The sequence below is a fragment of the Anolis carolinensis genome, chromosome 3 (genome assembly GCF_035594765.1).
Source record: "Anolis carolinensis isolate JA03-04 chromosome 3, rAnoCar3.1.pri, whole genome shotgun sequence".
Taxonomy (NCBI): Eukaryota; Metazoa; Chordata; class Lepidosauria; order Squamata; family Dactyloidae; genus Anolis; species Anolis carolinensis.
The window spans coordinates 181,148,290-181,171,326 of record NC_085843.1 but is presented as its reverse complement, the minus strand read 5'-3'; the positions used below and the strand labels follow the sequence as shown (position 1 = coordinate 181,171,326).

At 42.9% G+C, this 23,037-nt stretch overlaps 1 protein-coding gene and 1 long non-coding RNA gene across 3 annotated transcripts in view; one reads left to right on the top strand and one right to left on the bottom strand.

Annotated features, from left to right (window-relative positions):
• The window catches only part of LOC103279405 (uncharacterized), a 56,581-nt gene that overhangs the window by 12,657 nt on the left and 20,887 nt on the right, over positions 1–23,037 (top strand). The gene's annotated exons all lie outside the window — the stretch shown is intronic.
• The window catches only part of polr3a (RNA polymerase III subunit A), a 55,093-nt gene continuing 32,875 nt past the window's right edge, over positions 820–23,037 (bottom strand). The window contains exons 24-31 of the mRNA XM_062975872.1: positions 14,271–14,441; positions 13,978–14,071; positions 13,780–13,872; positions 11,636–11,800; positions 11,308–11,472; positions 10,757–10,888; positions 9,231–9,363; positions 820–1,067 (exon numbers count right to left, since the gene is read on the bottom strand). Of these exons, the coding sequence (XP_062831942.1) occupies positions 919–1,067; positions 9,231–9,363; positions 10,757–10,888; positions 11,308–11,472; positions 11,636–11,800; positions 13,780–13,872; positions 13,978–14,071; positions 14,271–14,441 (1,102 nt within the window). The 3' untranslated portion in view covers positions 820–918. The remainder of the gene's footprint in view (positions 1,068–9,230; positions 9,364–10,756; positions 10,889–11,307; positions 11,473–11,635; positions 11,801–13,779; positions 13,873–13,977; positions 14,072–14,270; positions 14,442–23,037) is intronic.

Genomic DNA, 23,037 nt, shown 5'->3' with positions numbered 1-23,037 from the left:
TTTCCAATTTCCCTATCCTTAATATAACTCTAACCTGTATTTACAAGCCTACTGAAGTAACCAGTGTTTGAATTTTAGCTATTAAAATGATTTTCTAAATTCCTTTCCTTCCTGATAGTCAGCATTACTTATGATCATCTAATGCAGTTGTTCTTCAATCTGTGGGTTTCCAGATGTTTTGGTCTTCAACTCCCAGAAATCTTAACAGCTGGTAAACTGACTGGGATTTCTGGGAGTTGTAGGGCAAAATACCTGGGGACCCACAGGTTGAGAACCACTGATCTAGTGCTAAGCTATCAAAAAATCTTCACTGTGATGAATGCCAACTTCTCTGTGTTCCAAAGTCTCCTTATCACTATCAAGGGCCAATTTGGATTTCCAGTTCTTTTTCTCAGTCTCTCCCCGCTTCCCCTTCCAATGAAATTTACATTGAATCAGGTTATATGAAGAAGTGGCAAAAATATTACCTCATCTTAGACCACGCACAAAAAAAAAAGCAACATGTTACATAAGTCCGGCTCTTTTTTTCTTGCATTGGCCAAACGAGATTAGCTTGAAGGCTATGACAGATATTGTCACAACTGCTAAAGAGAAGCAGGAGAGTTCTTGTTTAATATAGCTCAAGCTTCCAATGCAAAACCAAGTGAAAATATTGAGCATGATCCTTTCGTAGAGATGTAGGTTCCTAACATCCATATTACAGCTTTTCAATGTAACAGGGAAAACCTTGTTTTTTTTTTCTCAAAACCATATGCCAGCAACTGTACTTCCCCATGGATTAAAAGTAGGACAGATAGATATTTGTGCCAATAATGGATCTATTATGCACATCAATCCCACTCATTTATTCAGCTTCCTAGCCCTATATACACACTCCAGTTGAAAATACACATTTTATTGTTCAGGGTTGTCCTGCTGCTACGTATTAAGAGGAATATGGAATTCAGGGTTATCAAAAATTAAAGGCCTTCTTGGGGGATTCGTGTCCTTAACAGCTTTATGCAGCAGCTTGAAAAGTCCAGTTCCAATGTTCATGGGAATACCCATAATGATGCACTCAGAAACACCTACAGAAAATTAAGAAAAGATAGTATTAAAGCTCCACATTTCCCACACATATCATTTGTACAGTAGAGTCTCACTTATCCAACATTCGCTTATCTAACGTTCTGGATTATCCAACACATTTTTGTAGTAAATGTTTTCAATACATCATGATATTTTCGTGCTACATTTGTAAATACAGTAATTACTACATTGCATTACTGCGTATTGAACTGCTTTTTCTGTCAAATTTGTTGTATAACATGATGTTTTAGTGCTTAATTTGTAAAATCATAACCTAATTTGATGTTTAATAGACTTTTCCATGATCCCTCCTTATTATCCAACATATTCGTTGTTATGATTGAGCCTCATGGCTCTGTTTCTGGCAGACGTGGACGTAAGACTCCTCGAGAGTCAGATACTCTCGAGGAGCGAGAAAGAAAGAGGCTGCGAGATATCTTTGCAGAACCATCTGACGAAGAGTCTTTTAAGGGGTTCACGGAGAGAATGGAGGAAGAGCTGGTTAGCTCGGAAGAGGATGAGATGGATTGGACTCGGGTAAGGGAGGAGTTGGGTGCCACTGGCAATAATGGGATGGAAGATGAATGGGGACCTTCAGGATTAGACCCATGGACAAGCTGGAGGGATGGGACGGGATCCACAGCTGGGGATGCTGTGGGGCGTAGTCAGAGGTGTTCCAGCTCTGATGAGGAAAGTGATGAGGAAACGCCCGGGTTAAGGAGGGCAGCTGATAGTGATGAGGATTTGTAACTGGCATAAAATGAGGCTTGGGAGCAATTGCAAATTGCGTTGGGCAAGGTAATCTGGACGAACGCTTGGGATCTGTGTGGGACGCTTTCCTGAAGACTGGTGTGTTTTCGTGTGCTGATACCTTTGACCTTCCGTCGTCTTCTTGACGGACGCCATCTGCTACTCTGGATTTACGGACTGAAAACTGACTACGGGCTCGCTTTCTCCTATTGAACTTGGAAAACTGCAAACGTCTGATTCTGCCTCTCGGCCTACGGAACGAACTGGGACTACGCTACTGCTTCAATCCTTGGCTGCTGAGTTTGTATTGGAAATTTGCCTTGCTGTGTGAAGGAGTGACTCCTAGTTACTCAAAACATAGTGCTGGCAGCAGAGAGGCATCTGCTGCCAATTAGTTGCATTCTTTTGAACTCTTTGTTTCCCAGCTTCTGTTTGTTTTTCCCCAGGCTGAAGCAAGCTGTTTTGATTTTACCCGGATTAAACTCCGGTTTAATCCGGTTTATTTTTTGAACGTTTTTCTTGCCCCTTTTTGTTTTTAAAGGCTAAAGTTGCCTTGCCCTTGTCTTTTACGGGCATTTTGAGTTCTGTAAATCCAATAAACTCTGTTATCTTTGATCTTGTGGCGTTCTGTCCTTGACAGATTGCCCAACGCCCATAAAAAAGTTTACTGCAGTAATAAATCTCGTCAGGAAGACGATGGATGAGTTAAAGGCTAAGTTTGACCAATTACAGGCGGCCTTTAACGTCAGTCAAGCAGCCCATGCTGTTAAAGGACATGTTTTGACCCCTGAACGCTGAACTTTTTTGCCACAAGTTGAGCTTTATTTTTCTCAGCTCAGTGCTCATGCTTACCCTACGGACACTAGCAAGGTGGCATTTATTTTGAGTTTGTTGACTGGTCCTGCAGGACAATGGGCCACCAATTTGATTTTGGGAAATGACCCAGTCAAAGACAATTTGAATAATTTCAAGAAGCTTCTAACTGACACTTTTGGGGATCCCCTCCGTACGGAGAATGCTGGGTGGGCTCTGTATCGGTTGAAACAGGGAAAGGGGACTGTTTTGGATTACTTAAATAAGTTTAATTTGTACCGTCACCAGCTGGATTGGGGGAAAATGCATTCATGCTTTTGTTTACTGCTGGTTTAAGTGATTACCTCCAGGACGAATTGGCACGCTTGGAGCCGGCTGAAAATTGGGATGCCTTAGTAGCTAAAGTGCTGCGTTTGGACGCCAGGTTCGAGTCCCGTAAGCACTCAAAAGCAATGTGTGCGCCACCTATGCATGTAACCAAGGCACCTGTGGTGATGGGGGAAGAGCCTATGGAGCTTGGGGTCTTTAAAAAGCTGTCTACTGAAGAAAAAAACCGTAGGAGGCAGCTGGGGTTGTGTTTGTACTGTGGGAATGCTGGGCATTTTGCCAAAAACTGTAATGTGAAACCTTCCCAGCTGTCGGGAAAAGGCCAGCCCTAGTGCGACGTGAGTCCAACGCATTAGGGCTTCTAAAGCAGTCAGCTGAGGGGAAGAAGCATGTTTTCGTACCCATTACGTTATCTGTTGGGGGAAAGGAACTTGTTTCTACTTTGGCACTGCTGGACTCAGGGGCTACGGTCTCTTACGTAGATATTGAGTTTGCTAGGAAGCATGGCATTCCTATAGTGCGCAAGGCATGCGACGTGTGGGTGGAAGGTGCGGATGGGAGACTATTGGAGACTGGGGTGGTTAACCATGAGACCTCAGCAGTAATGTGGGAAGTGCAGGGAGTAACGGGAACGTTTGTGTGGGATATTACGAGCTTGCCCAGATACGATGTGATCTTGGGGATGGATTGGCTAGCCGTAGTAAATCCACAAGTGGATTGGGTGGCACGTAAGCTGACCTTAAAGAGGCAGGGTTGTTGTACTCTGAATACTACTCAGCCTGATATGGAGGGAGTGCCTGATGAGTATGGGGAGTTCGCTGATGTATTCTGTAAAAAGGAAGCGGACAAGTTACCGCCGCATAGGCCGTATGATTGCGCCATTAAACTAGCGGAAGGTGCAAGATTGCCAGCGGGAAGGCTGTACGCCTTGACTGTACCGGAAAGGCAAGCTTTACGAGAGTTCCTAGATGAGAATTTAGCCAAGTGGTTTATTCGCCCATCTAGCTCTCCAACTGCGGCGCCGGTATTCTTTGTGGCCAAGAAGACTGGGGACCTTAGGTTGGTTTGCGACTATCGTATCCTTAACAAATACACCATTCGGGATAGGTACCCGCTACCTTTAATCTCGGAACTACTATCAAGGGTGCAAGGGGCTAAGGTCTTTACCAAACTTGACCTGCGGGGGGCGTATAACTTAATCAGAATACGGGAAGGTGATGAATGGAAGACGGCATTTAACACGTGTTTCGGATGCCACGAGTTCCGAGTCATGCCTTTCGGACTTTGCAATGCGCCCGCGGTCTTCCAGAGGTTCATAAACGATGTGTTTAGGGACCTAATTGATCAATTTGTGGTAGTTTATTTGGATGATATCTTGATTTTTTCTAAGGACGAGAAAGAACATCGTCAGCATGTCAAGCAGGTTCTGCACCGCCTGCGGGCTAGTGGGCTCTTCGCCAAGGCTTCCAAGTGCGTCTTTCATGTGCCTGAAGTGGAGTTCCTAGGTCATGTAGTGTCAGGTAGGGAACTTAAAATGGACCCACATAAGGTTGACGCAGTCAACTCATGGCAGGAGCTCAAGACCAAGAAGGATGTGCAAAGGTTCTTAGGGTTCGCTAATTACTACCGGGAGTTTATCCCGAATTTTGCCAAGCTCACGGTGCCTTTGACGCAGCTCCTGCGTAAGAAACAGCCATTTGTGTGGGGGCGGGAAGCTCACGACGCGTTTTTGCAACTAAAATCTAGCTTTCAATCAGACAACATACTAACACACCCTGATGTAGACAAACCGTTCGTGGTAGAAGCGGACGCTTCTAGCTACGCGTTGGGGGCTGTATTGTCTCAGAAAGATTCTTCAGGGACCTTGCGTCCCTGTGGATTTTATTCGCGGCAACTAACACCATTTGAGCAGAACTATACCATATGGGAGAAGGAGTTGTTGGCGATTAAGGTGGCGTTTGAGGTGTGGCGGCACTGGCTAGAAGGGGCGCGACACCAAATCGTGGTCAGGTCTGATCATAAGAATTTGGAGCACTTACAAACAGCTAAAAAGTTAAACCAGCGTCAAATCCGATGGGCTTTGTTTTTCTCCAGGTTTAACTTCAAGGTGCAATTTGTGGAAGGGAAGGCAAACTTGCGGGCTGATGCCTTGTCCCGCAAGCCGGAGTTTAAGACCAATGAGCAGGTAGTATGTCAAACCATCTTGCCTACTGCCTCTCTATGTGTTGTAGATAATGAGCCCGGGTTACATGACCAGATCATTGAGGCTCAAAGAGAAGATGTGTGGACTCAGGAACAACTCATGCTGTTGTCAGCAGGTAACCGTACAATACTGCCTCACCTACAAGACCAAGACGGAGTATTGGTACGCAGGGGGCAGGTCTATGTACCAGTGGGGGCCCTCAGGTTAGAGGTAATTAGAGCCCACCATGATGAACCCATGGCTGGGCACTTTGGCAGATTCAAGACCGTGCAGCTCATTACCAGGAGCTACTGGTGGCCAAAGATGCGGCAAGACATTCTGCGCTTTTGTGACAGCTGCGCTGTTTGCCAGCAGAGTAAGACGCCTGTTGGGCGCCCTAGAGGGTTGTTGTCGTCTCTACCTGTTCCTGAGAGGCCATGGCAAATCATTTCCATGGATTTCATTTCAGATTTGCCTAAGTCTGGGGGTTATACTTGTATTTGGGTGGTGGTGGATTTATTTAGCAAGCTGGCTCATTTTATTCCTTGTTCGACCATTCCGGCGGCCCCTACGTTGGCCTTATTGTTTACTAAGCACATCTACCGTTTGCACGGAGCTCCTGAGGTGATTATTTCGGATAGGGCTCCACAATTTGTGTCACGCTTTTGGAAACACTTCCATGAGTGCTTAGGTACTAAGTTAAACGTCTCTTCAGCGTTTCATCCGCAAACGGATGGTCAGTCGGAACGGGTTAATGGGCTCTTAGAGCAATATTTACGTTGTTTTTGTTTAGATCAACCCACTGCTTGGGTGAAGTGGCTACCGGTGGCGGAGTTTGCTTACAACAATGCGGTGCACACGTCTAGTCAGCATACGCCATTTGAACTGACTTATGGTTTTCACCCACGGGGAGGTGTGGCGCCGTCGACCAATGTGGTCTCTTCTGACCCTGTGTACCGCTCCTCGGAAATGGCTGCGTTGCATGATGTTGCCCGTCGCTTACTGTTGGAAGCTAAGGCAACGCAAAAGACTCAGGCCGACCGCCGCAGGCAGGCAGGGGAGGAGTTGGAAGAAGGGGATTTGGTGTGGTTGTCTTCCAAGCATATTAAACAGGCTGGGGGAAAGTTTGCGCCTCGGTATTTGGGTCCCTTTCCTATAGTTAAAAAGATCTCTTCCGTTGCGTTTCGTTTGCGTTTACCGTCTAGTTTAAAGGTCCATCCAGTGTTCCATCGTTCGCTGTTGAAATTGGATACCTCCAGTCGTCGTAATGCTATAGCGGAGGATATCACTGCCACCTCTCCGCCTTCGGGGGAGGAGGCCTTTGTGAGAGGGGATAGTGTTATGATTGAGCCTCATGGCTCTGTTTCTGGCAGACGTGGACGTAAGACTCCTCGAGAGTCAGATACTCTCGAGGAGCGAGAAAGAAAGAGGCTGCGAGATATCTTTGCAGAACCATCTGACGAAGAGTCTTTTAAGGGGTTCACGGAGAGAATGGAGGAAGAGCTGGTTAGCTCGGAAGAGGATGAGATGGATTGGACTCGGGTAAGGGAGGAGTTGGGTGCCACTGGCAATAATGGGATGGAAGATGAATGGGGACCTTCAGGATTAGACCCATGGACAAGCTGGAGGGATGGGACGGGATCCACAGCTGGGGATGCTGTGGGGCGTAGTCAGAGGTGTTCCAGCTCTGATGAGGAAAGTGATGAGGAAACACCCGGGTTAAGGAGGGCAGCTGATAGTGATGAGGATTTGTAACTGGCATAAAATGAGGCTTGGGAGCAATTGCAAATTGCGTTGGGCAAGGTAATCTGGACGAACGCTTGGGATCTGTGTGGGACGCTTTCCTGAAGACTGGTGTGTTTTCGTGTGCTGATACCTTTGACCTTCCGTCGTCTTCTTGACGGACGCCATCTGCTACTCTGGATTTACGGACTGAAAACTGACTACGGGCTCGCTTTCTCCTATTGAACTTGGAAAACTGCAAACGTCTGATTCTGCCTCTCGACCTATGGAACGAACTGGGACTACGCTACTGCTTCAATCCTTGGCTGCTGAGTTTGTATTGGAAATTTGCCTTGCTGTGTGAAGGAGTGACTCCTAGTTACTCAAAACATAGTGCTGGCAGCAGAGAGGCATCTGCTGCCAATTAGTTGCATTCTTTTGAACTCTTTGTTTCCCAGCTTCTGTTTGTTTTTCCCCAGGCTGAAGCAAGCTGTTTTGATTTTACCCGGATTAAACTCCGGTTTAATCCGGTTTATCTTTTGAACGTTTTTCTTGCCCCTTTTTGTTTTTAAAGGCTAAAGTTGCCTTGCCCTTGTCTTTTACGGGCATTTTGAGTTCTGTAAATCCAATAAACTCTGTTATCTTTGATCTTGTGGCGTTCTGTCCTTGACATTCGTTTATCCAACGTTCTGCTGGCCCGTTTATGTTGGATAAGTGAGACTCTACTGTATATTACATCCTTAAATATGCAGAGGCCTATATGTTTTGGAAGTCATGCTACTCCAATAACATTGCACTGCAACTTTAGTCACATTTTTTTCAGGAGTGACTTGAGAAACTGCAAGTCACCTCTGGTGTGAGAGAATTGGCTGTCTGCAAGGACGTTGCCCAGGGGATGCCTAGATGTTTTACCATCCTGTGGGAGGTTTCTGTCATGTCCCCGTATGGGAAGCTAGAGCTGGCAGAAAGTCTCCCCACTCCTTGGATTCGAACCACCAACCTTTTGGTCAGCAATCCTGTCGGCACAAGGATTTAACCCATTGCACCACTGGGGGCTCCTACTTTAGTGACTAATATGTCTCTAATCCAAGTTCATTATGTCAGGATTGTGGGGAAAATGCAAGTTTCTTATGCTGAGTTCCTGATTTCTTTTCATGATCTATTTGGTAGCCTTTTTTTCTAGCTGTAAGGTGGGGTTCTCTCCAGCAGAAGCAGTTGCTCTATATTCCATAGACTGCACTGGAATTTTTTTATTAAATACTTTTTTATTTTTGTAAAATAAATCAATACCTTTATAATACAGCAGATATATAATATCCAAAGTGCTTAATCTTTTCCCTCATTAATCTTGTTATATCTACTGTAAATTTCATTGTTGATATATATATATATATATATATATATATATATATATATATATATATATCATTCACCATCACGCTCACCTCCCTGAGCCACTTCTTTTTATATTTTCTGTACAAAATTTCATGTTTTTAACCCCTCAACCTGATGAATAGCTGACATCTCCTTCAAGAGCAGTCTCCTAAGATGGAAATAGAGGACCTGGTGATGATAACACCATATCTCATATCCATACAATTTTGGAAATAAAAAAATCCACTCGGTGTTGTATATACCACACCAGTACAGCACAGCCATCGCCAGTATCTAGGTTTTAAAATAAGTCTTCTTACACTGATTTTGAAAAGTCAGGAGAAAGAATGCTATACAGTAGAGTCTCGCTTATCCAACCTTCTGGATTATCCAACGCTGCCTGCCTCCCGCCCAGATCCCCAGCTGTTTCTCTAGACAGCAAGAACTGAACTTTTTATTGCTTTAACTTCTGAAAATGTTGTTACTTTAAATTCATTTTATGTAATTCTATCCTTATTTGTAGTCAATTTTTAGTTGTCAATGTTTTTGTAGTCAATGTTTTCAATACATTGTAATGTTTTCGTACTAAATTCATAAATACAGTAATTACTACATAATGTTATGTATTGAACGGCTTTTTCCGTCGATTTGTTGTAAAACATGATGTTTTGGTGCTTAATTTGTAAAATCATAATGTAATTTGACGTTCAGTAGGCTCTTCCTTAATCCTTTCTTATTATCCAACATTTTCGCTTATCCAATGTTCTGCCAGCCCGTTTATATTGGATAAGCGAGACTCTACTGTACTTCAAGATCATTTTTCGTGCCAAAGCACACACACAAACAAAGGCAAAGAGCTGATTGATTTCCAGGAACCACCCCATCCTGGATGCTTCATTGGTTTCATTTTAGTGGCATATAACTTGAATTAATTTATAGAGCTGTATATAGTGGCATGCATCTCTCTTGATCTGGCTTTATGTGGAAAACTTACCACAAACTGAATCCTTTTGACCAAAGTATGCAGCGTCAAAGAGGTGGTCTGCTGTCTTTTCAAAAGAAGCAAGCATTAAGACGCTCTCCTTCATTTTGGCCAGGCCAAACCGAGTAATCCCCAAAACTTCTCCCTGGTCCGAAAAAAGAACATGACAGGAGGGCAAATTACCAATGGTCTATAAAACAACTGTTGGCAGTGGGCAGGTGCCATCTCAGCCCAAGGAACCAGGCCACGTATATGGTCTGTTCAAAATAGCATCCGGGATAGAGCGCAATGTCATTAAAACTTTATTATTAAACTAGCAGATATACCCGAAGTTGCCTGGGAGTCGAAGGGGACACTTGCCACCTGCTTTCTTTCTTCTCCAACTCTTAGAGGGCCTACTTCACAATGTCTCCATGGCAATGCTCTGGCAACAGCAGCTTTTTCATTCCTTCCACCACTTCCTTAATACACCTTCTCCCGCTCTCTCTTTTCTTTCTTTCTATACTTCTCCCTTGCTTTCTTTCATACCTCTTCCCTCCTTCCTTCCTTTCTTTCTTTCTTTCTTTCTTTCTTTCTTTCTTTCTTTCTTTCTTTCTTTCTTTCTTTCTTTCTTTCTTTCTTTCCCTTCCTTCCTTCCTTCCTTCCTTCCTTCCTTCCTTCGCTTCCTCTTATTTTTTCATTATTCCCCCCTTTCTTTTTCCTTCTTTCTCCTTACTCCTCCCCTCGCTTAATACCTTTTCCTCTTTCCCTTCCTTCTTTTTTATCTTCTCCCTCCCTCCTCATCCGCCACATACAGGTCTTCTAATAACAGCCCATTTACTTTACTCCCTTTAGAATTACAGAGTTGAAAAGAGATCTCACGGGCCATTCAGTTCAACCTCCTGCCATGCAGAAATAACTCAATCAAAACATTCTTAACAGATGGCCATCTAGCCTCTGTTTAAAAACCTTGATTTCCCAGTAACATGACTGGGCCACTTCACTTATTATTATTATTATTATTATTATTATTATTATTATTTTCTTGCAGCCCGCCACCATCTCCCTAAAGGGACTACAGGCAGCTTACACAAGGCAGGAGGTGCCTAAAACAGAAAATAAAACACAATTTAAAATATAATGGAATAAAACATTGAGGCATATAAAACAACAACTTAAAACTTAATTAAAACAATGCTATTTAACCAATAGCGGTAAGCTACCATAAATGTGGCCAGGTTGTAAAAAAACAGCCAATCTGCTTTCTTTCTTTCCTTCCCCCCTGTTTTGGTGGAATTAAGTAATATGTAATCAGGTGATATCCCTGAACCTAATATGACCTTTGCAGATTTAAAGAAACTTCCAGAAGCTTTGAATGTGTCATGAGACATATCTGCACAAGTATCAAGTCTTCTGGACATAAGTTGGAGAATGAGAAGCTGGGCTAACACTTTAATTCATGCTTGAAAAAAAAAATACTGATAAAGTTAGTCGACTGGGAAGGGGGAATATGTATTTACAGGAAATCACGCAACTATGAATATTTTAAAAAAACATACCTTGTATGTCATTAAATCAGACAGCAACATCACATGTCTCCGGTCAATGCTCATACCATGGTTTACCATAGTGTACTGGATCTCATTGATAATGGTGGTTCGAGAGGCCTCAATACCCAGAGTTTTCTCAACCTAGAAGAGTATATTATGCTGAATTAATAAAGTGGCTGTGTTTATTTGCTTCCACAAGAAGCTATAATTTATCCAAATAGATTTGTTTCCTCTCCCTCTTGTCCTTCATCAAATCTTGAACTTGCAACCAATGACTTTCAGGAATGCAAGTTTCTCTTTCAATCATTGTCACGTTTCAGTTTTTGCACTCAGTGTTCAAATCCAGAAGGCTTCACTATTTTGCCTTCTTGTAATGCTCAGAATGATCCAATGAAGTATTAACTCCTGATTGCAGATGGTGGTGCAAGTGGGTGGACTGAAGCTGAGACAAATGCTCCGCTTTAGGTCACTTATTGAGTTCAATGCAGAGGCAAGTTTTGAATCAAGGAGTTCAACAGACCCACATCCATCTCTTAAGCTTTCTGCAATACCATAATTACCTCGTAAGTGTTGTTAGAAGTAGTACTTGTTCCTTTGACTCCATGGGTGGCCATGACAGCTCGCAGGTTATCCCCCTCTACCAGCAATTTATACTTCTCCTTCCCACTCTGCTCATCAATATGAATGACTGCACGAGCTACTTCTGGGATACCTTGCACAACGACCTTTATGCATGAAAAGAAATAAATGGAGACTGAAAATAGTGGAAACTATGATAAATGTTGATTGAGGTACATTTAGTTTTTCACACTAACACAAGAAATAATTGAAAGCTGCCACACAGTTTTTGTCAGGCAACCCATACAGAAGGCAGAGGATCCTTATTACCTTTGGTAGCTCTTCCTTCAGGGACTGTAAGACATAGTACATGGAGCTCTTGCTGCTTTCTCGAGGAGTCACACACACAACCGCTTCACCATGGACAGCCACATCCCCAGGCTTCACCCTCAGCTTTGAGACGCAAATAGAATACCGCACAGTCTCCGCATTAACCTGTGGCAGAACACATCATATCAGTTTTTGCATAATTCTTTTGACACCATGTCCAGTTCCCCAGGCATGTGGTTTCTGTTCTACAAGATATCCAACATTCTAATTTAGCAAATTGCTGTAATGGATTACTTGATGACCATTACAAAGATCTACTCAACGGGGGAAATGCTTCCTACTAACCAGCAGTCCCAGGTATATTCAAGACTGAAACAATGACAGTGTGAGGAGGTGGCTCTAGATTTTACAAGACACAATAATTATTGTTGCATTTCCCATTTATTCTACCTCACCCTTGTCAGATGCACATGACTTTCTGCATATTATTAATATAACACCGATTGCTAGAATTGTCACATGTACTAGTTTTTGAATGCTCCCTCCATAAAAATAAGTATGGGTAGTCAAGGAGTTACATGCGATACTGCCACTTCATTCTGCTCCATATGGTAATTCAGTCTCTTAAGGAAAGGTATCAGAAGATGTTAATTCTATTTTGATCTAGCAAGAACTGTAAACACTTTCATGGTACACTTATGCAGGATAAGAGACTGGTTCAAATACTTCTTCTTCTATTATGTCCACATGTTTATATTTAGCCAGATTGGCCAAGGTTGCCTGAGGGTTATCAGGAGAACTAAAGGCAAGAAACTGGTACGCTGAGCTGAACTTTATGCAATATGGGTGGATAAATACATTCATATAAAATCTGCCACATACATAGACACATCTTAATCTAACATTATACAAAACAAAAATCGTATTGCCTTATGCTGCCTAATACAGGCAGTTCCTAGGTTACATACAAAATAGGTTCTATACGTTCATTCTTAAATTCGATTTGTATATAAGTCAGAATGGGTACATTTTTCAAGTGTAACTCAAACCATTTTTTTAGTTTTAGATAGCATAGGGAAGAGTTAATTCCTCCTTAACGTTTGCTTTGTTGTTATTGTTTCCATAACATCTCAACATTTTCAAAACCCAATTGTCACAGGGGACAGGAAGTGAGGTGAAATCTTCTGAACAGGGGCACAGACAGCTCCCTCGCTCCCAACCATGGTCTGCTGGTCAAAAAGAAACTTATTGGCTGCCCCTTGGGAAGTTAAGATGCTCTTTGCAAGATGTGGGATCGGGCTGTGGCGCAGGCTGGAGAGCAGCTGCAATGATCACTGCAATGAATCACTCTGATCAGGAGGTCATGAGTTCGAGGCCCGCTCGGAGCCTATGTTTGTCTGTCTTTGTTCTATGTTAAAAGGCATTGAATGTTTGCCTATATGTGTAATGTGATCCGCCCTGAGTCCCCTTCAGGGTGAGAAGGGCGGAATATAAATGTTGTAAATAAATAAATAAATAAATGTGGCTGCAACATGAAGGAGCGCTGCCACTTCCCATGGACTGTCAAGAAATTCGCTTTCCTTTCCTCGCCAGCCAAGGCTCTGGCGAAGGGCAAGAGATGCTGGCAACAGGCTACTCTGCCACTCGCTTCCAGCCACAGCTGTGAAGGAAGGGAGACAGAGACTAGCCACAAGCCCCCTTGCACCACCCCCCCCCCCCCCCAGCCAAGCCTGGTGGCAAGGCATGAAGGAGCCTGTTGCCGGCCTCCTTTGACCTTTGAGAGCTTCCTAGCCCTATATACACTCCAGTCTTGGGTGAGGAGGAAGGGCAAAGGAGCACTGCCATTCACCAGGGGTTGCCCCCCCTCCCCTATTTGTATCTACAAGCTGCTTGTAAGTAATTTGTATCTTGATGACTACCTCTATGTGAAATAGCTCTTTGTTTATGATTCAATACAAATACTCTCCACACAGTAAAGAGGAAGGTAAGCCACAACAGAATACAATGTAAATAAATCAAGAAAATCTCAGAAAATTTGAATTCAGAAACAAGATAGTTTATCACACAGAACCCATATGGAACAAAAACTCACAAGATTTATCCAAATAAAAGATCTTTCCTGATATTAAAATATGCACACTCACTTCCAGCCTCAGCAATCTAATTCGTTCTAAAGAAAGCTTGACCAGAATAAAGCAGTCATCAGGAAGAAATACTTCTTCAATATACTCTGAAATCTGTAAGTAAAAGAGAGAGAGAGAAAGGGAGAGAAAGACATTACAACAGAAGAACAGAAGAGATTGAGCATATTGTATGTTAAACAATAAAAAGGCATGGCTTACCTCTCCCAGTAATGTTTTCTCTATCCTTCCTTTAACCAACCGAGCAAAGTCTGGATCATCATCTGTGTCAAGGTGTGCTGTGATAATTGGTGTACTGTACATAAGCAGCAGAAACATGAATGAAAAACTTATTATGAATGGTACCATTATATGGTTATTCATTGGATTCATAAAATCCAAAATCAAACAATTAATATTTCTAATAAAGAGTCCTAAAAATACCTAACCCAGGCAACATTGGGTACATAAGCTCGTTGAACAATAAAGTTGGTAAGAAAATCTAGTTACATTACCTGATTGCTTTGGAAGCATTGATGATCTCTTTGATTCTTGGTACCCCCAGAGTAATGTTCATTGAAGCAACACCAGCAAAATGGAATGTTTTCAGTGTCATTTGTGTACCAGGCTCACCAATACTCTGGGCACATAGAGCACCCACTGCTGAACCAGGCTCCATTTGTGCCCTAAGATTAAAATTGAGGAAACTGTGGTATTTATTTATTTCACATCTACTGTAAGTTGACTTGGGAAGACCATGGCTGAATGATAACAGATCTCTAATGACCCACACACACGTTCCTCCTTGCTACAAAAAACAAAAGGGTCCAGGATTCTACCGCAGAATTGGAAGGGCCATCTAGTCCACTGCTTCTTAAACTGTGGGTCCCGACCCCAAATGGGGTACCCTGTACCAAAATATTGGCAACGGTAAAAGGTTTCTGAATGACAACTATTTATACGAATCTGCTAGCAACAACATGCAGTATTTATAGTGCGTACAAAATGCATTAGCCAAACTTCATAAAAAAGAAAATCAGCCAGTTTAGCAACTCTTGCAAATTATCAGTAAATATTTGATTTTCATACCTATTTTACATACCTAAAGACTTAAAAAAATTCTCAGGAGGAAAGAGGTTGTGAGTGGACAGTTTAAGAAGCTCTGCTCTAGTCCAATCATCTACTATGCATCATCTGAAGCATCTAACCCCTTTAAGAGGGGAGAGTCCACTATTCTCTGACGTAGTCCACTCTATTGTCCAAAGAGAGGATTTCACTCCTAATGAGTAGGAGGAATCTTTTCCCTTCTAATCCCCAGCCATTAGCTCACATCTTATGCTCTGATGCAGAAAACAAGGTAGCTGTATTTTTTACATAACATCCCTTCAGATATTTAAATATAGCTATCATGTCACCTTTTGAACGTCTACAGGCTAAATTGAGTTCCCTAAGCCTTTCTTCATAGGCTTGGTGGCCCTTTTCTGAACATAGATTTCTTGGTGAAGTATGACCAAAGCTTCAATAACTGGTAGTACCTCTAGTGATCACAACATTATATTCCTGTTTGTATAGCCTAGAATTGCATTGTTTTTTTTGGCCAGTGCAACACACACTGTTGACTCATGTTTAGCCTATGTTTTTCCTACTGTTTAGGTGGAATCTTGCAGTCTGGATCTATTGGTTCATGTTCTAGTTTCTGGAGCAACAATATATTTGGAACACAGATATCTATAACTAAGATACACGAGGTATTATGTTATTGTTATTGAGTCATGTTTACCTCATGGTCTACTATGAGCTCTAGATCTGCAAATTTCATCACATGGCACTGCTCAACTGCTTGGAATAATTGTGTCACCTCTTTTTAACTATAAAACTTTGAAATGTATTTTAAAGCACACATTATGTAAAAAACCACCAAGTTTGTGTAAAACTTGAAAATTAAAATGAGCAGGGAAAAAATGTGTCTCTTTAACACCCATAATCTCAAATCTCCTATGCAAGGGCTTGAAGTTCTTCCCACACCAGCATCACTTGCCAACAACTCACCATTCACCTTGAATTTACTTTTATCTTTTTATTTGCAATAGAAAAGCTCAGCTAGAAAAAGACTTCAAAATGCTATTATCTCTAACAACTATTTTTTCAGTAACCGTTACTGGCTAGATGATCGATACGTCAGCCTAGGATACTGTTGGCTGTTTTGTGGCCTGGTCAGATTCTGAGTGTTCAGAAGATGAGGCTGGAGGTGATGGAAGAGTTTCAAAGGGCCCAGAGAGAAATGTTTTGGAATCTCCTGCTGGTTCTCAGGAGGAGAACAGTGAAGGGAACCTGCCAGAAGCGCAGTCCAAGGAAATTGGGGAAGATGAATGTTTGTCGAGATCAGAGAGATTAGAGCTACGTTAACAAGGCTGGCTCAGAGATAAGGAGGCCAGGTGCAAAAGAAATGATCTCATGGGAGGGTTTTTGGGGTTTTACAAGTGGTTCATGTTGATACAATTGTTGTGAGAGCAATGCTGCCTTCAGGTATAGACCTCATGGGAAAAGCTGTGGAATTCATGTAATCAAGTGTCAATCTGTTTCTGTGTTCTGATTTTGCGAGGCATAGTTTTGCCTGTCTGGAATTCATGTACCTTGTCTTTGAATTGCATAGTTTTGTCTGCCTTGGATCTATGTACTCTGTTCTTGCATATTTTTCTGGCTTTATCTTGGATACTTTCTCTGAAGGGATTTTCTTGACTCTTATGGACATATCCTGATGAACTTTGATTCCTTTTTTATATTTTCTTGCTTTTCATATATTCAGCTTTTATTATATTTTGGTTTTAATAAACCCTTACATTAGATTATCTTCACAGTGTGTGGTTTGTGGTGAAAAAGGGCTTCAGGGCTCTGGTGCAACAGGCTGGTATTTTTGGATATTACTCTTTTGAGTGAACAAGATTGCTGAAGCATTCATTTTCTCTGGGCTGAACTCAGGGTGAATGACTCAAATGTTTAGAGAAACAATAAATCAGAGCTATGAGATATTTAAACAGTTAATAATTTTACTTTTGTTTTCCTTTATATTTATATATGAGTGAAGTTAAATTATTGTGTTGGTATACTGAATGGTTCTTCTCATCCACACTACTGTTTTCTATTAAAATGGCATATCAGAGCTTCCAATAAACTTCTCTATTCTGAAATGCTTTCAAAGGCTTCCAAGACTTAGTGAAATCTTTCCTCCCATAATAAAAATAAGTCAACTATTTCACAGCAAAAGGCAAGAATATAGAGAAGAGGAAAGCTATAAGCCACATCACACAGAAAGATAAAGGTGCCTTTTTATGATATTTACTTGGGTTAATTTCATTGGTGAGTTTCAGTCAATCCTCCTGTCAAAAGCCCAGCCCCACAATATAAATACCAAAATGAACATAATATTCATCAGCCCTGTTTCTTCTTGTATAGAGGTTAAGTGAGCTTAGCTAAGGAGGTCAGCAACAAACATTTTTTTTTTTAAAAAAGCATTAACCACCAGCACAAAACAGGGTAAAGCAAGGGCTGTAAGATGCACAGAGTCATAGTGACAATATGTTTACCAAAAGGCCTTATGCAACTATGAAAGTACTGGATCAGAGGACAGCTGTCACCCTCACTTAAATCCCAGTGAAACCATCCTACAGCATAGTATGGACCTTGTAAAGGCAAATCAACTCACAGAGCAGCAACAGCCTCAAGACTAATACTCTGCTCTTTCAGTATTTTTTAAAAAGCCTTGCATTCCAAAAACAATGAATAAGAAAAGTGCTGTTGAGAAATAAAAGTGTCAGACTATGCTGAACAGACCAGTGAGGGAGTTCAACCCAAATAACCAGCCCACAAGAGCACTGGGAAATTAAACTGGCTTTCGCAATAGTACTGGAATGCAGATTTGATGTATAATTTAAAATCACATCAGTCCAGTGTTCAAAAATACTAACACTATTCATCCCTGTAGAGGATGCTAATGCTGAGAATTAACATTAATCATTTTTTACAAAAAGGCATATCTAAGTGGAAACAAGGTTTTTCTGTTACTTATGATTTCACTGAGCAACAGATAAGGTACAATCAAATCTGAACTATTGTATAGCCCCAAAGCATTCGTAGTGGTTATTTGTGCAGTTTGAGCTTTCCTTCCATTTTCTCAGGGAGCTCAAACCAGGGAAAGCAGTCTCCCCTCAAAACATGGACCATGCACAAATTTGTTTCAGCAAGAAGTCTGAATTATGTGGTGCAAAACATGCTACTTTCCACTTCTGACAGATCTATATATTTGGATATGCTTTTCATGAGGTTACCTTTTTTTCTGTCTTTATGCTATAATGAACTAAATGATGACACATGGATTTTAAAAAGTGGATAAAATACTGGAAACCATTTTCAAAAAGAAGTGCTCATTTTCTTTTCTTTTCTATTAACATAAGCAAATAAAAATGTTTTAATTTTCATGGCTCATTAAAGGGATTATTACATTTTTATAATTAAAGACTCTCACGCATATTTTAAAAATTTCATCCTTTTTTCCTGCCCATTCTTTTTGGATTTCCTTCCCATTATACTGCACTCTCTGTAGATAAAAACTCATGATGAAAGTTCACTGGATAGGCCTGCCAGAAGAGATAGGTCTTCAATTGCATTTTAAATTCTGACAGCTCATTTGGCTATCAAAGCTTTCCTAGCAGGTCATTCCATAGTCTTTGGGTGACCAATGAAAAGGTCTTCGAGGTGACAATTGCCACTTGGTTCTAAGTGACCTAAGTGTCCTATAGACTGGATTGTGCAGAAGAAGATGGTCCTGTAGGTAACATGAATCCAAACCATTTAGGGTTTTAAAGGTCAAAACCAACTTTGTACTTTGTCCGAAAACTAATCGGCAACCAGTTGAGTGACTTTAAAATGGGTGTAATATACCTACTCCTAAATGTTCTTGTAACTAATCTGGCTGCCATGTTTGTGAATAATTAGTTTCCAAACTTGGTACAGAGGTAGTCCAATGTAAAGTGTATGCAGAAGTCCAGCGCATGCAATACCATCTTCAGGTCCTACACATCTAGGAATGGGCGCAGATGGTATTTCAGCCAAAGCTGATAATAAGCACTTCTGTCTGTCATATCTACCTGGGCTGACATTTGGTGAGACAGATCCAGGAGTACTCCCAAGTTGCAAACACAGTATTTCAGGGACAATGTGCCCCTGTCCAGTACTGGTTGACCTCCATCCTTAGGTTAGGATCTTTGACATCAAGTACCTCTGCCTTGTCTGGATTCAGTTTCTTCCTTTGTTCTTCCTCATCTGGCTCATTATCTCCTCCAAGCAGTCATTCAGAGGAAACACGCTATCCTGTGCTGTGGCTGTTTTTGAAAGTATAGAGAAATATAATTGTTCCTCTGGGGGATGCTTTCTGCAACCAGGCAGAACCCAACTGGAAACAGTCACCCAGAGGAGTTTTTCATTGGCCACTCGAAGACTGTGGAATGACCTGCCGAAAGAGATCTGACAGCTGCATGAGCTGTCAGAATTTAAAACAGAACTAAAGTCCTATATCTTCTTGCAGTCACTTCTAGGCACTTTTAAACTGTAAATTTTAAATTTAGATTCTATTACTACTGTAATCACCGAAACCTGGTTGGATGATCTGGGTGGGGTTAGTCTTACCCAGCTTTGTCCTCCGGGTTTCGGGGTGCATCAGCAGGCCAGGCTGGGAGGGCGGGGAGGTGGTGTTGCGGTGGTCTTTAGGCAGTCCATCGCCCTGGTCAGATGCGTCGCTTTGCAATCGGTCAGGTTTGAGTGTCTCCACTTGAAGGTGGGTACCCAGGACAGTTTGGGGATTCTGCTGGTGTACCGTCCACCCCGCGACACAGCAGTCTCCCTGCCTGAGCTAGCAGAGGTGATTTCTAGCGTGGTGTTGGGTTCCCAGCGCCTGTTGGTGCTGGGCGACTTCAACATTCACGCTGAGATCACCTTGACAGGTGCAGCTCAGGAATTCATGGCTGCCATGACGACCATGGGTCTGTCCCAAATAATATCGGGTCCCACTCATCAAGCTGGACATACACTCGACCTGGTTTTTGTTGCGGGCGACGGTTTGGTCAGAGTGGAAGAGCAAATTATTCTTCCATTGTCATGGTCCGACCACTATCTGAACAGTTTAAGACTAACCGTCTCTTCCAACCTCCGCAGGGGTGGTGGACCAATTAAGATGGTCCGCCCCAGGAGACTTATGGATCCTGAGAGATTCCTGAGGTCTCTTGGGGATCTGTCTACCATGGAAGCTGACGATCCTGTCGATGCCCTGGTCACTCGTTATAATGGCGAGTTGTCCAGGGCAATAGACACGATCGCTCCTGAGCGTCCCCTCTCGCTGCGTGGAGTTGCCCCAGCTCCCTGGTTCACCGGGGAGTTGGCGGAGATGAAATGTGCGAGAAGGAGACTAGAGTGCCGCTGGCGGACAACTCGTGATGTATCTGACCGAGCACGGTCTAGAGCCGCTATTAGGGCCTATTCTGCGGCGTTGCGGGCAGCGAGGAAAGTTTTCTCGACTTCCCGCATCGCGTCTGCAACAAATAGATCTTCAGAGTTGTTTCGAGTTGTTGGGGAGCTCCTCCACCCTCCTCAGGTCGGGGGAGCACCCGACATCTCGTCAACTCGGTGTAGCGAGTTCGCTCACCATTTTGCAGACAAAGTTGCTCAGATTCGTTCCGACTTAGACGCCGGCCTTGATGCATTGCCAGGTGAGGTAACCGAGGCATCTGTCTGTTCGATCTTGTGGGATTCGTTTCAGCTTGTGCAGCCTGATGATGTGGACAAGATTCTTGGAGCGGTGAGGGTGACCACCTGTGTCCTTGACCCTTGCCCATCTTGGCTCTTAAAACAAGCCAGTGGAGGGCTAGTTGATTGGTTTGTGAGAATAATCAATGCCTCTTTGGAGCAGGGCATATTTCCATCTGGCCTAAAACAAGCTGTGGTGAGGCCTGTTTTGAAGAAAGCCTCCTTGGATCCGGCTAACCTCAGTAACTACAGACCAATCTCTAACCTTCCATTCTTGGGCAAGGTCTTGGAGCGGGTGGTTGCTTCCCAGCTCCAGGGATTCTTGGAAGATACGGATTTTCTGGACCAATCGCAGTCTGGTTTCAGACCTGGCTACAGTACCGAGACGGCTTTGGTCGCCTTGGTGGATGACCTCCGCAGAGAGCTGGACAGGGGGAGTGTGACCCTGCTGGTTCTCTTGGACATCTCAGCGGCTTTCGATACCATCGACCATGGTATCCTTCTGGGACGGCTCTCTGGGATGGGCCTTGGGGGCACTGCATTGCAGTGGCTCCAGAGCTTCCTAGAGGGCCATTCCCAGTTGGTGAAGCTGGGGGACACCTGCTCAGACCCCTGCCATTGACCTGTGGGGTCCCGCAAGGTTCCATTTTGTCCCCCATGCTTTTTAATATCTACATGAAACCGCTGGGTGAGGTCATCCGGAGTTTTGGAGTGCGGTGCCATCTCTACGCGGATGACACCCAACTCTACTACTCCTTTCCACCTAATTCCAAGGAAGCCCCTCGGATACTGGACCAGTGTCTGGCCGCTGTATTAGCCTGGATGAGGGCGAACAAGCTGAAACTCAATCCTGACAAGACAGAGGTCCTCCAGGTCAGTCGTACGTCTGATCGGGGTATTGGGTGGCAACCTGTGCTTGACGGGGTCGCACTCCCCCTGAAGGTGCAGGTCCGCAGCTTGGGGGTCCTCCTGGACTCTGTGCTGACACTTGAGGCCCAGGTGTCGGCCGTGGCTGGGAGGGCCTTTGCACAACTAAAACTTGTGCGCCAGCTGCGACCATACCTCGAGAAGTCAGATCTGACCATGGTGGTCCATGCCTTAGTTACCTCTAGACTGGATTACTGCAATGCGCTCTACGTGGGGCTGCCTTTGAAGACGGCTCGGAAACTACAACTAGTACAACGATCGGCAGCCAGGTTTCTAACTGGGGCAGATTACAGGACGCGCTCAACACCGCTGTTTAAAGAGCTCCACTGGCTGCCATTTATTTTCCGAGCCCAATTCAAGGTGCAGGTTATCACCTACAAAGCCCTAAACGGTTTGGGACCCACCTACCTTCGAGACCGCATTTCCCCCTATGAACCCGCACAACCTCTTCGCTCGTCGGGGGAGGCCCTCCTCTTGCTTCCACCAACTTCGCAGTTGTGGTTGGTGGGGACGAGGGAGAGGGCCTTCTCCGCCGTGGCCCCCCGGCTGTGGAACTCGCTCCCCAGGGAGATTAGGCAGGCCCCTACCCTACTTTCTTTCAGGAAGAGCCTGAAAACTTGGCTATTCCAGAAGGCCTTTGTTGACTGATCCTTGTGGGAATCATGTTATTTACCTATTAAGTAGTAGGCCCTCTGGATTGATTTTAGGATTCATTCAGCACTTTAAGTATTACACCTGCTGTATAATTATCCCTCCCTGATAACTTGATATTGCTTTGCACCTTGGCCTGGATCTTTTGACCGAAATCGGGATTTTAATATTATTGTGTATATTGACTTTTATGACTGTTTTTAATCATGTTGAAGTTTTACTGCTCGGTTTAATGTTTTATCTGACTTGTGCTGTCGTGTCTGGGCATGGCCCCATGTAAGCCGCCCCGAGTCCCTCCGGGGAGATGGGGCGGGATATAAGAATAAAATTATTATTATTATTATTATTATTATTATTATTATTATTATTTGTATCATGTGTTTTTATACATGAATATTATTATATGTATTTTATGTTGATGGATTTTAACTGTGTTGTAACCTGCCTTAAGCCATGAGGAAAGTCTGGTAACAAATAAAATTATTATTTTTGTTATTGTTATTATTACTAATACTACTACAATACAGCAGAACTGATTTTTTACAAAAAGGCAAATTTGTCAACTTCATGTCACTCTAATACACTAAATATTACATATAAATCATTTCCTTATAAGTTACATTATCTTAAAAGTCACATTCAGGAATTTACTGCCACACTGAGATTCAGAATTATTACTAGTACTAGGAAATCTTAGCAGGTTAAATTTAATCACTGATTATAGCAGCCAAAATGTTTCTTACCACAGGGACAACATATGTATCAATATTTGCTAGCTTTCAAATTTTTAGGAAAGGGATGAAAAAAGATATACAATGGAAAGGAAACAAAATTACTATGGTATTGTTTTGAGTGTGATATATCCATGTCTACTTTTCTTTTTACCTGAACTGTCACAATACTGTAACA